Raw genomic sequence first — 17,030 nt, 5'->3', positions numbered from 1 at the left:
ATAGTTGCAACAAAGAACATTGCAACGTGGTTGGCAAAGTTGAAAATATTTACTCTCTGACCCTTTACAGAGAAAGGGTTTGCCAACCCCTGGCTTGTGCTGAAAAGTAAGTCAGCACAGCTTCAGTGATACCACCTGATGACTAATGCAAACGTTCGCCATGGGACAGGAAGCTGAAAGCATCACCCTCATCCACAGCCCCACTTCTTGACCTTTGAGCATGTGGGGTCAAGTTCACCACGAGATTCTCCTAGCTTCAGCCTGCTGCACTAAGCATTAAATTACCTGGCTTGTATGTTTGGTGGCCTGTCAGATGTATCTGAGACAGCCTTTTCTTTTATTGTGGTGAATCTGGTATTTCCATTCCAACCACTGACTGGAAGTTTCCACCCAACTTTTGAGATGTGCTTGAAGGCCAAATTAATAATAGCTTCCTTCACGTTGCTCTAAAGCTTTGGAGTGTGTGAGACCTACTTTGTTTATCTTTTAGGTGTTTAAAGACAATTGCTGCAAAAGAGAAGTCCTCAATTTGTATGTATTTTGCAAAAATGCTCCTGGATGTAATGCCAAGATTATTCTGGGACGATACCAGGTTGGTATTACTAGTGAACAGTATTTGCCTTTGCTATTTTTCCAGTGACATGTACTGAACATTTTTATGTGACAGTTACTGTGCTAAGCATGGTATGGAGATTCATTGGGTTGCCCTCAGAGAATTCTTGTCTAGCGGTACACTTGGCTACAGTGCAGCACACCGAGGGCTAAGGTGTGAAATTAATCTCACGTGAAGAGATTCATTTTGTATGGAACACATGGAGGACATGCCATGTGTGCTAGACCTTAACTTGTGGGTTAGGGTTATTGATCCAAAAGAGAAGATGTGAGACATGCTGGGCAAAAGAAATGGTCGAGCAAGGACACGTCATTTTTGGAAAACTGAAGGATTTGGGATTCCTAGGATGGGAGCCAGGGCATGACTGCCGAAAGACACAATTGTAAGGGTTCCTGCCTAGAAGCATTTGCAGGTGTTGGGGTGGGTGTTTCCTAGCTGCTGTGGGCCCTGCTGTCTTAGAGGTTGTGATCTAAGGCAGACGACACAGACCAGAACAGAGCTAGAATGTAGTGTAAAGGTGAAGCATTGGTATGAGATGCAAACAAACGAGGTGTAGGGGAGGTGAAGGGTTGTCGAGTTCCTTTCAGATGAAGCTGTCCTACCTTGCTCTTGCATCCAGTGGTGGAAGGTTGTTAAATGGGAATCAGGAAACGTGGCTCTGCCACAGCAAGCCCATGTCAGGTTCAATCACACGATGAATGAATACGAGGCAAGCATCTCTAGCTTCCAGGGAATTGCTAGGAGGATGCTACAAGATTCCTTTCCCAGCCACACTTTTTGGAATGTATTTCAGGTGATTCAGTCTTTTCCCTATCATGCCTCCAAACCCCTAGGCACTGAGCTCATAAATGTATAAATGATTTCCTTGTTAACCCAAGAATTTCTTTGGAAGTTCACAGAAGGTTTTTCTGTTTTCCTAAGACAGTCCCTCGCCACTTGTTTTGATAGTCAGGTCCTAGAGCGATCAGGGCCTCTTTACCAACTTTGTTGTCACTAAGCCTGTACAGGAAATGAGGCTCATTGATCAGCTCTAGTGACCAGATCCTCAGCTTCTGGAGAACAGTGGCTGGTTCATTTTCACCTGTTTCTTTTGTATTTCCTCTCATTCCCTGTTCTCCTTCACCTTGCGAGTAAGTTGTAGGATCTCACACGTAGCAGAGTCTTGATGAATGTTGACGGTTTTGGTGAGAGCTGAGGGGTAGCATCCATGGATTTTGGAGAAGATGTAGATGTCAGTTGTCACTGTCTCTCATTACTAGAGGCAAAGGAGAATAGCTATAATATTTATTAACCTCCTATAGAAAAACTGTGTGCTCTCTTAAGGGGTCAGCAAACTTTCTGTCAGGAGCCAGATAGTAAATATTTCAAGCTTTGTCAGCCATACAGTGTCTGTCGCAGCTACCCGACTCTCCCATCTCAGAGGGAGAGCAGCCATAGCCAATATGTGAGACATAGGTATGACTGTTCTCCATAAAACTTTATTTACAGAAACAAGTAGCCAGGCCAGATTTGGCTCAAGGGCCATAGCTTGCCAATCCTGTTTTAAAGGATCTTGTGGTGGGGAACAACCTCCTTAGGATTTTGATACCTTGTCAGCACCACAGTAACTTGCAGTGTTATCCACAGGTTTTGTTAAGACACGCCTGCTTTTAAAAATCTGTAACATGAAGAACACTGTCTGAGTCATCATTCTCTAATATTCTGGTCAAGAACGTTTCCTGACTTGACAAGGATGACCCATCCCAGCTTCTCCTGGGCCTGTGATCCTGTATTCCTCTATCCTTTTCTTTACCACTTCTGGAACAGCTTCCTCTCCCTCCCTTTCTTTCCTTTAGTCCTTCCCCTTCCTTCACTTACTTAGGAGGTAGCCTTCTCTTCTTCCCTCTTTGCCCTCTGTTCTGGCTTTTACCATCTGCTGTGCAGAGATTAGTACTTGGTGCTGGAGGTGGGGACGGAGGGTGCACAAAAGAAATGTCCTTGAGGAGCTGGTAAATTAATTGGCAAGCCTAAGGAAATATTCAAGAGCTAACCTGAGAATATGAGCAGGTTAATAGGTAATCAAAGATAAACCCGGCTTGCTTTCTTCGTCACGCATCTTCCCCTGTCCTCCAAACGAGGCTGGCTGTCACAGCCTCCGTGCAAGCAGCCTTCTCCATGCCCTGTCCTCAGCAGAGGCAGCGGGTAGCCTCTGCAGAGAGCCTGTGCCAGAGGCTGTGCCCCCTGCCCCCCACCCTCGCAGTCCTTTCTCCTGCTGCCCCAGGGTCCTCCCTCCCTCCCTCCCTCACTAGGCCTTGCAGCAGGCTCCCCCTCCCACACTCCTGCTCAGTGGGTCCCCACTGGCTTGTTGTTATCTGTCGCAGGACCACCTTCAGCACTGCTTATTCCAAGCTGTGCAGTGCTCTAATGAGAACTGTCGGGAGCCAGTCCTTCGGAAAGATCTGAAAGAGCATTTGAGTGCAGACTGTCCGTTTCGAGAGGAAAAATGCCTTTATTGCAAAAAGGACGTGGTAGTCATCAATCTACAGGTAAAAAAAAAAAAAAAAAAAATCATCTTTATGGGACTAAATTCTGCCTCAGTGGTCACAGGGAATCAGATGGGATACCAGAAGCACTTTTCTGGATTTATTTTTATGCAGAAAGAGGTCTAAAAAATAACTTTATCTGAGGGTTCTATAAAAAGCTAAAAAACCTTCTTGGTAGGACGCTATTCATGTATTATTGGCAAAAATGTTGTTTGAGCACCTGCTGAGTGTGAGTGGTCCAGGAGTGACGCTAGGCGCTGGGTTCCGAGGAGGTGACCATACTGTCTGTCCTCAGGATGCTCTGACCTAATTGGAGAGGCAGGATGCCAGCATAAGACAAGAGCATGGGGTACCCTTTACATGTGCCAAAGGAGCCAAGCCAGTGACTCCCATAGTCTGTCCTCTGTCAGTCCCATGTCCTCTGACCTTCTTTAAAAGAATTGGAAAATTGAACTGAATTGAATTCATTTATACCAAGAAAGCAGCCATCTAGAACGCTTTTTGGAACTAGGCCATACCTTCCTACAGAGGGTAAGCCACATAGCATAGATCCCCAAAGGGACATATGTATACACACTCTGAGGCCATACAGGGAGCCTTTGGAAGCAAGGCTGGCTTTATTTCAGCACATTTTTTCTATTTCAGAATCATGAGGAAAACTTGTGTCCTGAGTACCCAGTATCTTGTCCCAACAAGTGTTTGCAGATTATTCCAAGAACTGAGGTAACTGTAAATAACTGTCTTAGTAGATTTTATGTAAGATAAAGTTTCAGTAATCACTGTGGTGTGTGTTTGATAAAATCCAATAAGCAGGGGCCCAAGGCTTAAATTATCCTCATGATAACCATGGTTCTGTCTTCCCTCCCCTTCTCCCTGAGAATTCTTCTCTGTTTTCATCTTAGCTCTCCTTCCCCCAGGCTTCAGCATGGTGTTTCCTCCCTTCTTCCCAAGCCACCCTTGGCTCCCTGCTTGCTGCAGTTATAGCAGGTAGCTGGAGAGTCGGGGATGCATTTCTCTAGCATGAGGCTGTCTGTTTTGTAGGTGGATGAACACCTTGCTGTGTGTCCTGAAGCTGAACGAGACTGTCCTTTCAAGCACTATGGCTGTACTGTAAGGGTATGGAATAATTGTTTCTGTCTACCTTCTACTGTATAATTCATTTGTTGAGTTCATTTTATTCTTGATTCCATTCAAGATGCAGAAGGACATTCACTTCTGAGAAACTTTAAGACTGGCAGTTGTAACTAGTGGTTACCAGTAGGGTGAGGCAAGATGGTGGTAGGGAATTAACAGGTACAAACTACTATGTATAAAATAAATAAGCTACAAGTATATATAATACAACACAGAGAATATAGCCAATATTTTATAATAACTATAAACGGAATAGAAAAAAAAAGACTTGTATTGTATATAATACATAATACTAATACTTGTATTAGGGTTCTCCAGAGAAACAGAACAAATAATTTATATATACATAAAATACCAACTCTTTTGAGGTTTGGTTATATCTATGAAAATAAAATGTGACCCTCAGATTGACCTTGCAATCCTACTGCTAGAAATTTATTTCACAGATATCCTTTCATAAGTATGCAATGATTGCACACATATACAAACACACATGCACACAAATATATTTACAGTTCTCCCACCTTGTCCATGGGGGTAGATTCCAAGATCCTCCACGGATGCCTGAAACCATGGTTAGTACCAAACCCTATACTATGTTTTTCTTTCCTATACATACATACCTATGATAAAGTTCAATTTACAAATTAGGCACAGTAAGAGCGTATCTGAATTGCCAGCATCATTTGGGGCCGTTATTGAATAAATAAGGGTTACTTGACGACAGCACTGCGATACTGCAATAGTTTATCTGATAACCAAGATGGCTAAGTGACTAATGGGTGGGTAGTATGTACGGCCTGGATACCTGGGCTATGGGATGACTCACCTCTGGGGCAGGACAGAGCAGGAAGGCACAAGATTTCACTATGCTACTCAGAACAGTTCACAATTTAAAGTATGAATTGTTTATTTCCGAAAGTTTCTATTTAATATTTTTGGACCATGGTTGACCATGGGTAACTGAAACGACAGAAATTGAAATGGTGGCTAAATGGGGACTACTGTATTTAGCCAAAAAAAAAAATTCCAAAATCCCACAAAAAATGAAAAACAATCTATAAGTCCATCTCTGGAGTACTGAGTATATAATTATATATATATATATATATATATATATATTCATATTTTGGAATACTATGCATCTGATAAAAAGAATGAGGTATATATTTTAAAAATTACATACAGTATGATCTCACTGTGTATGTATCTTCACTGACTCTGGTAGTGAGACTAGGGAATTGGGTGTGGAGACAGAGAGAAGGGGGCTTTTATTTTTATTCTACATCTTGCTATATTGTTTGAGATAAGCATATATTTCTCTTATTTTAAAAAACTCTTATGAGAAACCTTTTTTAAAAAACTCAGCGAAGAGTCCATAAATGTGTCACATAGCAAACCAGTGATTATCTTGGCTGCAGAAAGGATAGGGTTTACCTTCCTTGTGCACAAAATACAGAATTGCTTTCCAGCTCTAAAAGGAATCTCCTTTTTTAAAAAAAATTTTATTTAAAATATTTATTTATTTATTGACTGCTTTGGGTCTTCGTTTCTGCACGCGGGCTTTCTCTAGTTGCGGCGAGTGGGGGCTACTCTTCGTTGCGGTGCGCGGGCTTCTCATTGCGGTGGCTCCTCTTGTTGCGGAGCACGGGCTCTAGGCGTGCGGGCTTCAGTAGTGGTGGCTCACGGGCCTAGTTGCTCCGCGGCATGTGGGATCTTCCTGGACCAGGGATTGAACCTGTGTCCCCTACACTGGCAGGTGGATTCTTAACCACTGCGCCACCAGGGAAGTCCCTAAAAGGAATCTTCTTTATAGTTAGGCCCAAACTTCCATTTGGATTGTATTCTAGGACTTACCTTAGTACTGGAGCTGGGGATGGCTGGGGGAGTTGTTCTCTGGAGGAGAGGCCAACCCTAAACTGAAGGGAAGTTGATGATGACTGTTTGCTTAGAGTCTGTGGGCCACCCATACCATTTGCTTTTACTAGTAATGCAGGCAGTCTGCCATGGAATTTTAATGATAAGGAAATAAGTTTGCATTTCTTCTTGCAAAAATATAATCTGACTTTGAAGGCAACAAATTTGCATGGGCTGAAATTACAATTAGGTTGCATACCTTCTGCCCAATAGCAGGACAGTGATAGAAGGCGGTAGAGAAGTGTGCTTGGTAGGAGGGAGAACTAACGGAGGCTTAAAACTGATCTGGGAGATAACCCACCAAGGAGGTAAGTTTTACATGGGGATAGTTGAGAGGTGGTAATAACTACACTTAACCCTCAGTCATATACTCCCGGGGCAAGGAACGAAATCAGTGCTGAGAATTTTGATAGTGGCCTGACTCTCTGTAAGTGTCTCATGGGTACTGTAGAATCCTACAGCTGGAAAAGGGACCTGGGAGGAGTCATTCTCCCTGCAACCCACCTTGACACAAGTAAGCAAAGTTGTTAAAGTTCTGCTTTAGCTGAATATCCCACCACCACCCTCATTTTGGGAGCCTTTCAACAACCTGACTTATTTTTCTCTTCATATTAAAGGATAAACGAGGAAACCTGCAGAATCATGAGCATTCAGCCTTACGGGACCACATGCTTCTGGTTTTAGAAAAGAACTTCCAGTTAGAAGAACAGGTAAATATTCAAGGGTTCAAGTATAAAGGGAGGCAACAGAATCAATGGAATTTGTACTTGTTGGTATTTTTATATTCCCCTCTGTTTCAGTATAAGTCAACTGGAGGTAGATGTTTTTCTACTAAGTGGCCAGACTCACAGGCTTGTAACACATTAAACTGGAAAGTGCCTTTGAGATCTTTGGGTTCAGCCCCCTCAACCAACAGATGAAGTAACTAAGCTCAAAGAAATTTTGATGCGTTTGCGATATTAATGGGTAGAATTCAATCTCAAACCCATGTCCCTGATTCTCAGTCCAGTGCTCCCCGTGTTACACCACACTGCAGCCTATCCACACACCTTGTGGTTATTACCTGGCACCTAGTAGGAACCTAGTAGATGTTTGGCATTTTTAAATGAAATCAGTATTACCGTGAAACAACATTTGACTGTCTGTTCTAGGCACCGTGGGTTTTATATATTTTGTAATAAGTCTTAACTTATTAACTTTGCAACCTACTCATATGTGCATATTTATTTCACTGCAGTCAATGCATATGTACATATTTATTTCACTGGGTTGTGATTATCAAGTGAAATTATGTGTGCAAATGCTGGCCGTAGTCCCTGGAATATTCATAGTGGACCTCAATAAATGCTGATTCTATTGAGTAATTATTCTAAAAGTTCATTATTTTGTTAGGGCATCTCAGAGGATCAGACTTTTCAAGCCCAGGTAGGGAAGAAAACCATCCAGCTGCAGAGAGGGAGCTGAATTTTATGGCTGCAGATTATTTTATGGTGTCTGATTCCATATTAAAGCAGGTGTGTGAGTTTCAGGGTTAGATCGTGGAGAAAATTAGAAAGACTGATTAAACTGTAACTGGTGGAAAGCATGCTGCCTAGGAGCCATTCCTAAGTTCTTTCTGTAAGAGTTGCCTCATTCGTCTATCCACTGATCCAACAAACATGTGCCATATGTCAGGTACAATGCTAGTTGCTAGGGGCATGAGTCAAGGAAGACACAGCACGTACCCTTGAAGAGCTCACAAAAATGTAAACAGATAAGATGCTGTGCCTTGTGGGACGTGCAATGGGGGTGACCTGTGCTGGGGCACAGAGGCTGCAGCAGTTTGCTCTGTGGGAGTTGCAGAAGGCTTTTCAAGGTAACACATCCAAGCTGCATCATCTTGAAGGAAGAGGAGGTCTGTCAGTTAAAATGTTGTGGAGAGAGGATATTCCCGAAGGGGAAAATTTATGCCAAGGCAGAGAGGCATGAGAGAGGCTGATGGTCCAAGGTAATGGGGTTTGGGGGTAGAGAGACGTCCTGGTGTGAGACAGGGAAAGGCTGAAGACTGGTGTGTTGGGTCCAGACTGCATTGGCCTTCCATGTAAACTAAGAAGTTTCAAATATTTTACATTCAATGATTTTTAAATTTATTCATATTCTGCTCTATTTCAGAAAGGATTTAAGGGGCAAGGTTTGAACTAATATTTGCCAGTAATAAGGATCTAAAAGATGTTTTTAAATAGGAAGATACTTGGTCAGCTAATAGTTTGGCTTTAAAAATTAGACAGCTGGTGGTAGCATGAAAGATGGATAGAAGGAGAGAAGAGGATGAGGACAGAGCGACCAGGCAGAAAGATGCTGCAGTAAACTAGACAGTGTGGCGATAGAGACTGGCAATTGGTGAGTGAGGGTCCTGGAGCCAGAAAGGCCTGGGTTCGAGACCTGGCTCCACACATAGGAGTTCGGGCAATCTACTTAACCTCTGTCTTCCAAAATTTTCTCATTTGTAAAATGGGGTCGCAGTGAGGGTCAAATTATATATGTGCACTCTTAGCACAGTGCCTGGCTAACAATAAGCAGTTCAGTATTAGGGGAAGCGATACTGGAGGTGGTAGTGGGTGGTGGTGATGTCGAAGGTGAAGGCTTGACCAAGGCTGTGTCAGTGGGGATGCAGGGAGGGCACTGAGAGACTTTTGCAGGTTGGAGTCCCATGCTGTAGTTAAGGCAGGGAACTTGGTAATGTTAGTAACTGAGATGGGGACTACACACAGGAGCAGGTTGGACGTGAGGGGGGCAGGGCAAGAGGAGACACTGAGTTTGCTTTTGGTCAAGGATGTCTGGTGCACACGTGGGAGTCAGCTCTTGGGGTATAAGTAGAAGATTTGGGGGCCAGAGATCAGATGGTTATTGCAGCCACTTGTGCATTCATTTATAAAACATGTGTGAAATGCCCTCTGTGTGCCAGGCGCTGTGCTGGCCTTTGGGGATCAGGAAATAAGTGATATGTAGCCTCAGCAATTTAGTGGAGAAAAAAATGACCAAATTAACCAAAAGAAAAAAAGCAATGAGTCATGAAGGTAAGTTATACTTCTAGATTGTGGTCAGAATGTCATGGAACTTAAGAGGTGGCCTAGGTAGGTGGTACTAGTGTGGAAGTATTTCTGGGAGGATATGCCCTTGAGTGAGGCTTAAAAAGTGGTCGCTTCAGGCTTCCCTGGTGGCGCAGTGGTTGGGAGTCCGCCTGCCGATGCAGGAGACGCGGGTTCGTGTCCTGGTCCGGGGGGATCCCACGTGCCGCGGAGCGGCTGAGCCTGTGAGCCATGGCCGCTGGGCCTGCGCGTCCGGAGCCTGTGCTCCGCGACGGGAGAGGCCACAGCAGTGAGAGGCCCGCATACCGGAAAAAAAAAAAAAAAAAAAAAAAAAAAAAAAAAAAAAGTGGTCGCTTCTAGGTGAAGGAGGAAGTGACTGAGAGCAGGGCCTGAAATAGAAGGTGTGTAGTGTGCGAATGGGCACAAGGCTGAAAGGGTGGCCAGGGGCAGATTTTGTAGGGCCCTATAGAGCCTGTAAAAGGAGGCCACTAGAGATGGTTGAATAGGAGGGGTGACCAGCCCAGATTTGTCACTTATTATTCTTCTGGTCACAGTATGGAGTATAATTTGGAGGAAAACAAGGCTAAAGACAGGGGGAGCATTCATTCATTCATTCATTCATCTATTTAACAAATATTTATCAAGCACCTACTGGTGCCAGGCACCAGCCCAGTTGTTGCGGTTCCAGTGGACTGTGGGACTCATGCCAGTCCAGCTCCCATAGAGCTTCTTTTCGGGTATGTGTTTGTTAGGGACAGTGTATGATCTGTTAAGAAGCTGTCGTAGCAGCCCAGGCGAGAAATAACGCAGGCTGAAACAAGATGAGATGCAATGAGAAATGGATGTAAGAGTTGTTTTGTTGTGTGTCCGGAGTCAAAGTTGGCAGGTATGGCTGATTGAGTGGGTGTAGGGATAAGAGAAGAATTGTCGAGGATCACGCGAAGGTTTTTGGTTATTTCCCTCAAATTGATTATAAATTCTGAGAGGTGGTGTGTTTTGCCTACCACTTGCTAGTGGTATGCTGGGCAGGTTACTTAAATGCTCTGCTTCCGTTTCCTTATCTGTAAAGTGAGACTGATAGTCATACCCAACACATAGGATTCTTTGAGAATTAAAAGAGCTAATGAATATAAGGGTTTGACAGACTCAGCAAATTGCAGCTATTACTATTGATGCTGTGCATACAGCATCTAATGTGGTATGGCGATCAGGACTCTGCGGTTGTTTAATAAGTGCATACTGAATGAAAGAGGAGAACCAGTTCAGCAAATTTAGTCAAGTGGTGTCACTAGCATTAGATGAGCCATCAAAGTGGGTTCTATATAGAAAAGACTGATGGGATCTTTCTTTTCTTTTCTTTTTTTGTTTGGAAGCACCTGTGAACATTTCTTAGAATTATATAGTAATCTACCTGTAAATATTTTCTGTAAATTAATTTTTTCCTAGAAATACTTAACCTGCAATATTTTGCTAGAACGATATTTAAATTTTAATTTGTGTGCATGCAGTTCAATGACCTCATTCATATTCCTGTTATTAGATTTCTGACTTATATAAGAGCCTAGAACAAAAAGAAAGTAAAATCCAGCAGCTGGCAGAAACCGTAAAGAAATTCGAAAAGGAGTTCAAGCAGTTTGCACAGTTGTTTGGCAAAAATGGAACTTTCCTCTCAAATATACAGGTGAGAAATGGCCTTTCTATTCATAATCAAGATTTAGCCTTCAACTAGCCATGAGGGTTTTTCTTTTAATTTTTAAATGGAAATAATTTCAAATGTGCAAGAATAAGATAGTGCAAAGAACACCTGTATATTCTGCATCCAGAGTCACTCATTGTCAGTATTTTGTCCCATTTGCTTCATTCATCCCCCCTCCTCCTCCTCCTCCTTCTTGTCCCAAACTCCCCCACCCTGTCCCTGTCACCACCCCGGCCCCCGTGGGTATTCTTTCTGAACCCTTTGAGAGTAAGTTGTCTATCTTATGGTCCTTTACCCCTACATACTTCAGTATGTGTTTCCTAAGAATAAAGGTCCTCTTTTACATAACCCAGTACATTTAGCAATGTTAGTACATGTTTACACTGGTACTGTACTTTTATATAATTTATGGCAATTAGGGCTGTAATCAATGTTGGGCTGATATTAGTCACTTGATTTCAGATTCCTTGAGAGCATCTGTAGTCCTGCATTTTGTAGTCATCAGAGTGAAACTATTAATTCTCCTGGGAAGAAAATGCTTTAGACATCACTAAAATATAGCAAAAATTACTTTGTAAATCATGAATGTTGAATAACCATAAACAAATTCCTAAAGAATAATGACTTTATTGTGATTATAAAATTTACAGTGGAAAATATTTCAAGATGTGATATGGGCAATCTTTTTGAAATCTGGATTATCCCAGAAAATGTAGGCCATATAATTTCCCTATTTATCAGCATACCATATGGATATGTGTGTGAGAGTGTGTGTGTGTGTGTGTAGAAAAAAGGAAATCCATCATATGTTATTATCTCAATTCTGACCTTTTTCTAACACAAAAACCAGTCAAGAGTGAAGGCACTAAGGGTAAGAGTGGAGGAGAAATATAGTTATAGTTTTATTTAGTCCCTTCCATCTAAAGAGAGCAACCAAATGTTCAGGCTTTAGCTCGGGCACTTCTGTACCACCTGTAGTGCTCAGGCCAGAACAGGTGGGCCTTCTTTCAGCACATTCTCTGCCTTCTAGCAGAGTAGGAGTGAATCAGAAGAGTAGCATCTAAGAGAAGGAAGTGATAAGGCAAAGAGAGAACAGAAATATAAAGATAGAGTAGAGAACCAAGAGGAGAGACACCAAGGGAGGAGTAAAACTCAGATGAAGAACAGTTCAAAGATTTGAAACAGGAGCAGAGATGCTGTGGAGGAGGGGGGGGAGGTATTAGATGACTCATCTCTCTGAGATCCTCATTGAATTTTCTCTTCTGGACTGTGTTTTCGTTTCATTAATTGATTAATTAAAGGTGAAATGTTTGAGTTGAAAAATATAACCTTAACGAATTACTCAGATTTTTTTGACATGATGATCCACTTTGTACTGAAAGGTTCTTGCCAGTCACATTGACAAGTCCGCTTGGCTAGAAGTTCAGGTGCGTCAGTTATTACAAATGGCTAACCAGCAACAAAGTAAATTTGATCTGAGGACTTTGGTGGAAGCGATTGATACAGTGAAACAGAAAATCACCCTGCTAGAAACCCATGATCAAAGATTAGGTATGTCTAATGTTTTATACTTACCTGTTGGTGATTCATTATTTCTACATGCATTCATGAAACAAGCAGATCTGGCCGATGGAGAATCACAACTGTCCAGGATCAACAATGGCTGAATCTGGTATTTGTGAAACAAAACAGCATGAGATTCTGGCCACTCAGGCAAAAATGATGAAGGGCCATGAGCGGGAGCTGGAACAAGCCAGGGGTGGAAATGGGCCAGGAAATTCCAAGAACAGGGAGTGATGGTTTTTTAAGGAGAGTAGACAAAAATGAGAAGGGGAAAGATGTGGTGGGAACATTGTTTTAAGTATAGAAAAAGAGACAGGTTTGGCTGTTTAAAAGCATTCCAGTTAGAAAGCAGTGGGGCTTACCATGAAGATGCCCGCTAGCTCAGTACAGAGTGCATCTTCTCAACACTTTGGTGAGCCTCAGATCAAAAGGACGCATTTGGGTTTTCTTGGTGCCAATCTTGCCAAGACATGAGAATCAAGGAGTTGATATTATTAATAGGAATTGTCCATTGGTGGACACTGAATTCACTTCATCTTTGGGATGTCAGAATTTTCTTGGTTCTCTTCGGATAACAAAATTCCCCTTTGGGCAAATTTTAAAGACAACTTTAAGGCCTTCAGAGTCTTTTTTTCCTTTCAGTTGTTTTGGAAGGGGAGACTAACAAACATGATGCCCACATTAATATTCATAAAGCACAGCTGAACAAAAACGACGAGCGTTTTAAGCTGCTAGAAAGTGCCTGCTATAACGGAAAGCTCATCTGGAAGGTCACAGACTACAAGCTGAAGAAGAAGGAGGCGCTGGATGGACACACAGTATCTATCTTCAGCCAGCCCTTCTACACCAGCCGGTGTGGCTACAGGCTCTGTGCTAGAGCATACCTGAATGGGGACGGGTCCGGGAAGGGGACGCACCTGTCATTGTACTTCGTGGTGATGCGAGGAGAGTTTGACTCACTGTTGCAGTGGCCATTCAGGCAGAGGGTGACCCTGATGCTTTTGGACCAAAGTGGCAAAAAGAACCACATTATGGAGACCTTCAAGGCTGACCCCAATAGCAGCAGCTTTAAAAGACCCGATGGGGAGATGAACATTGCCTCTGGCTGCCCACGCTTCGTGGCTCATTCCACTTTGGAGAATGCCAAGAACACCTACATTAAAGATGATACCCTGTTCTTGAAAGTGGCTGTGGATTTAACTGACCTGGAGGATCTCTAATCACTGCTTCTGGGGTGATAAAAGGACTCCTTGAATCCAGAACCTTTGGTTAATGTAGTGACTGAATGTAGGCTTGACACACTCTTGTATTTGGCTCTTTGCCCTTAATGTTTGAAGTCATTTTGAGATTTCTCAAGTGCTGTCTTCTTTTTACATTTTATTCTGTCCCAGTTTGAAACTGACAATACTTAGAATTTCTATCTTCTCATTATTTATATTTTTATATCTCTTGAAAGATGTAAATTTTCTTAAAGGTAAGGTCTGGGGCATACCTCTTTTACTGGTGATTAGTGTGGGGTCTCAGGGTGGGCCCTCTATAACATTAAATGTCATTGAGGACACAGAAGTAGAATTTCCAGTTGAAAATGCTTTGGTATTTTATATTTGACCTTTTGATTCTAGACCTGACCGTAAGCCTGCAAAAACTATCTTTTAGGGTAGGCTATTCCAGTTAGGTAGATGGGTAATGTACTTCAATCTGCCCAGTTTGCACCAGGCTTTTTCTGGTTATATACTGTATTTGTGGAAATTACTACACCTTTAATATTTTCATGAAGTTTACCAGTAGTCAGCAAGCACAGTTTTGCAAGGATGCATAAGAAGTGGTGAATAGAGTAAGCATTTTCATTCTTCCTGTTGAAGTAAAGCAGACAGCACGGCATAGTTGATATATAAGGAGATACAGCCATCCAGCTAAAGTTCAGATTTTATTAGTTTCAAGCATGTGAAAAAACCGTTTTCAAACAAAATGATCAAATATTATCAGTTTCGTAAGATTCAACTTAATAAATAATATATATGTACATGTACACAAATAGTTTAAAGGTATTTTGGTAAGAATAGTAAATTAATATGAGGATGGGCAGAATTTAGTATATGATGGAGAAAATGTCAAAAATGGATAAGAGGAATTTAAAACCTAGGGAGAACACCATTACAATTTCCTATGGGTGTTAGTACTCCCATCTGAAATTGATGGCTAAAAGCAGTATCTCCTATTCTTCCTGAGAGGAATTTTGAATTCATAAATTGATATGAAATTGGGCACTTATGTAAACTTGTGATGTTTCTTGTCGAAGTCCTGAGTACTTTGTGAAGAACAGAAATGATCATGTTCTTCTACATCTATCTGTATGGGTCTCAGAGTGTAAATACAAGTCTACCTGAGTCCTTCGGACTCTTGATAAGCCTGAGCTTAACAAGAAACTACCCAGTTTTCCTGACCCCTAACTCTTGTTATGCCACCAAGCATGGCCAACACTCAGCTGGCTCCCTTGAGCATGCAAGGGCAAGCTGTTCACTCGGGTGATGACCACACACCTTAAAACTCTTGATCAGTTGACCTCACAGAAGCACATGATTTATACCAGTAGCTTCTGGAATAAATGGAACTTTCTTCATCTCTCCTGTGAAATTTCCAAGATACCAAAGACTCATACTGCACAAATCTTCCCAAAGGGTTAAATTCAAAGACCTAGGTTCACAATAGAAATCTGCTAAAGAACTACCCTGAATCTGCTGGTGAACTGGGGGACTGGGGGACAGGTGACGGTCAGCACATTCCCTCAAACTCAGGAAGTGTTTCTCTAGACCCCAGAGCTGGACACAGGTGGCGCTGTGTGCTTGTTTTCAATGTTTCTCATCAAGTCCAAAGTCATGTTGTGTTCCTGAGGAACAGATCACACTGTTGTAACCAGTTTTAAGTCTTTGATGTGAAAAACATTTTAAAAAGTGAATTTATCAAAATACTGATTTTGTGTTTTAACCAACTTCTCTACATAAAAAATGTAAGTCACGGCATGGTTTGCCTTATGAGTTCAGAGTCCCTTCATCATTGAAACAGTGAACACAGAACAAGATATTCTAAAATAAAAAGCACTTCTTTCTCACAAAATAAGAGTTTGTGAATTTTGTTTTAAGGAAGTTGAGCCATGGAAACTTATTTTTCCTTTTTTATGATCTGAACGGTTATTTTTATTCTGTATCTGTAAGATTTAAATTTTTATTTCCATTTTGGTCTGATTTCAGTTCCTGATGAAAAGAAAACAATACACTAGGCATAAAAGGGGAGTCAACAACCTTGAGAAAGGTATGTGCAGGATTCAAATAGAGTGGGGAGGTGGGGTACATACTAATGCACCTTAACAGATCTGAATTCTAACCTCTGGTCTCCAGATGTGATGATTTCAGAGAAACAAGAAACAGTCACAGGGTCAATTCCCAGCGCCAGTCTTGAGTGCACACAAATGGGACACAGAGCCACGAACCCTGTGTGATGGCCCGCAGACAATCGGTCCACACTGCAGCTACCTCTTTTCTCTTGACAGTGGTTGCAGACATCGGTCTTAATCTTACATAAGGATTCTGGGCTGGAGATAAAGCTTTGATGGATGCATAATAGAGGACCTGGTGGTGAAATCCCCTGGGAACACCACACTTTAGGGAGGAGAAAGAGGAATCTGCAAAGCATTTGGAGGAGAGGTCAGAGGTTAGAGAAGTACCAAGGGAGGTGGGAAGGGAACTGAATGTCAGCAGGGCCAAATGCCACCCTGAGAATAGCAGTTGCTCCCAGGGCACCACCCCCAGCACTCTCATTATCTCCCCCATGCTGCTCCCTCCTCGGTCTGTATCTTTTTTTTTTTCTTTCTTTCTTTTTTTTTTTTTTTTTTTTGCGGTACGTGGGCCTCTCACTGTTGTGGCCTCTCCCGTTGCGGAGCACAGGCTCCAGACATGCAGGCTCAGCGGCCATGGCTCACGGGCCCAGCCGCTCCGCGGCATGTGGGATCTTCCCAGACCGGGGCACGAACCCGTGTCCACTGCATCGGCAGGCGGACTCTCAACCACTGAGCCACCAGGGAAGCCCCTCGGTCTGTATCTTTGACCCTGGCCTTTGCCTTAAGCTGCAGACTCCTATATCCAAGTACCTGCTGAACATCAAAGCATAGAAGTCCCACAGGCACTTTCAAGTACACGTCACCAAAACTGAACTGGAGACCTTCCCAGTCTCCCCACCACTGCCAGCCTGTGACTCCTCCCGTTTATACTACCCCAGTTAATGGCATCAGCATCCAAGCCAGAGTCTGGACACTATGAATCCCCCCTCACTTTCCCCATCCAGTCACCCACCCAGTATGCCAACTGGACTTCCAAATAATTTCTTAAAACTATTCCTACTACTCTTATCCCTACTGCCTACTACTGCCCTATTTTCTGGCCTACAGTTTTTGCTTCACAACTATTCTCCCTATTTTCTTCTTTTGCCTTTTTCAGATCCAACCTCACACTGACACCCAGTAA

At 42.6% G+C, this 17,030-nt stretch overlaps 1 protein-coding gene across 3 annotated transcripts in view; it reads left to right on the top strand.

The window, feature by feature from the left end:
- Positions 1-15,624, top strand: part of TRAF5 (TNF receptor associated factor 5) — a 47,577-nt gene extending 31,953 nt beyond the window's left edge. Inside the window, exons 4-12 of one of the 3 annotated variants that reach the window (XM_059076114.2) lie at positions 491-592; positions 1,233-1,406; positions 2,974-3,138; positions 3,781-3,858; positions 4,177-4,251; positions 6,804-6,896; positions 10,795-10,935; positions 12,333-12,501; positions 13,156-15,623. In XM_059076114.2, coding sequence (XP_058932097.1) covers positions 491-592; positions 1,233-1,406; positions 2,974-3,138; positions 3,781-3,858; positions 4,177-4,251; positions 6,804-6,896; positions 10,795-10,935; positions 12,333-12,501; positions 13,156-13,733 — 1,575 coding nt within the window. In that variant the 3' untranslated portion in view covers positions 13,734-15,623. Of the gene's footprint in view, positions 1-490; positions 593-1,232; positions 1,407-2,973; positions 3,139-3,780; positions 3,859-4,176; positions 4,252-6,803; positions 6,897-10,794; positions 10,936-12,332; positions 12,502-13,155 lie in introns of all 3 variants that reach the window. The other 2 variants (XM_059076104.2, XM_067027796.1) reach the window with 2 other exon arrangements.
- Positions 15,625-17,030: the final 1,406 nt, after the last annotated feature.

This window comes from Kogia breviceps, chromosome 1 (assembly GCF_026419965.1).
Source record: "Kogia breviceps isolate mKogBre1 chromosome 1, mKogBre1 haplotype 1, whole genome shotgun sequence".
Taxonomy (NCBI): Eukaryota; Metazoa; Chordata; class Mammalia; order Artiodactyla; family Physeteridae; genus Kogia; species Kogia breviceps.
This window is presented reverse-complemented; position numbering and strand designations above follow the sequence as displayed.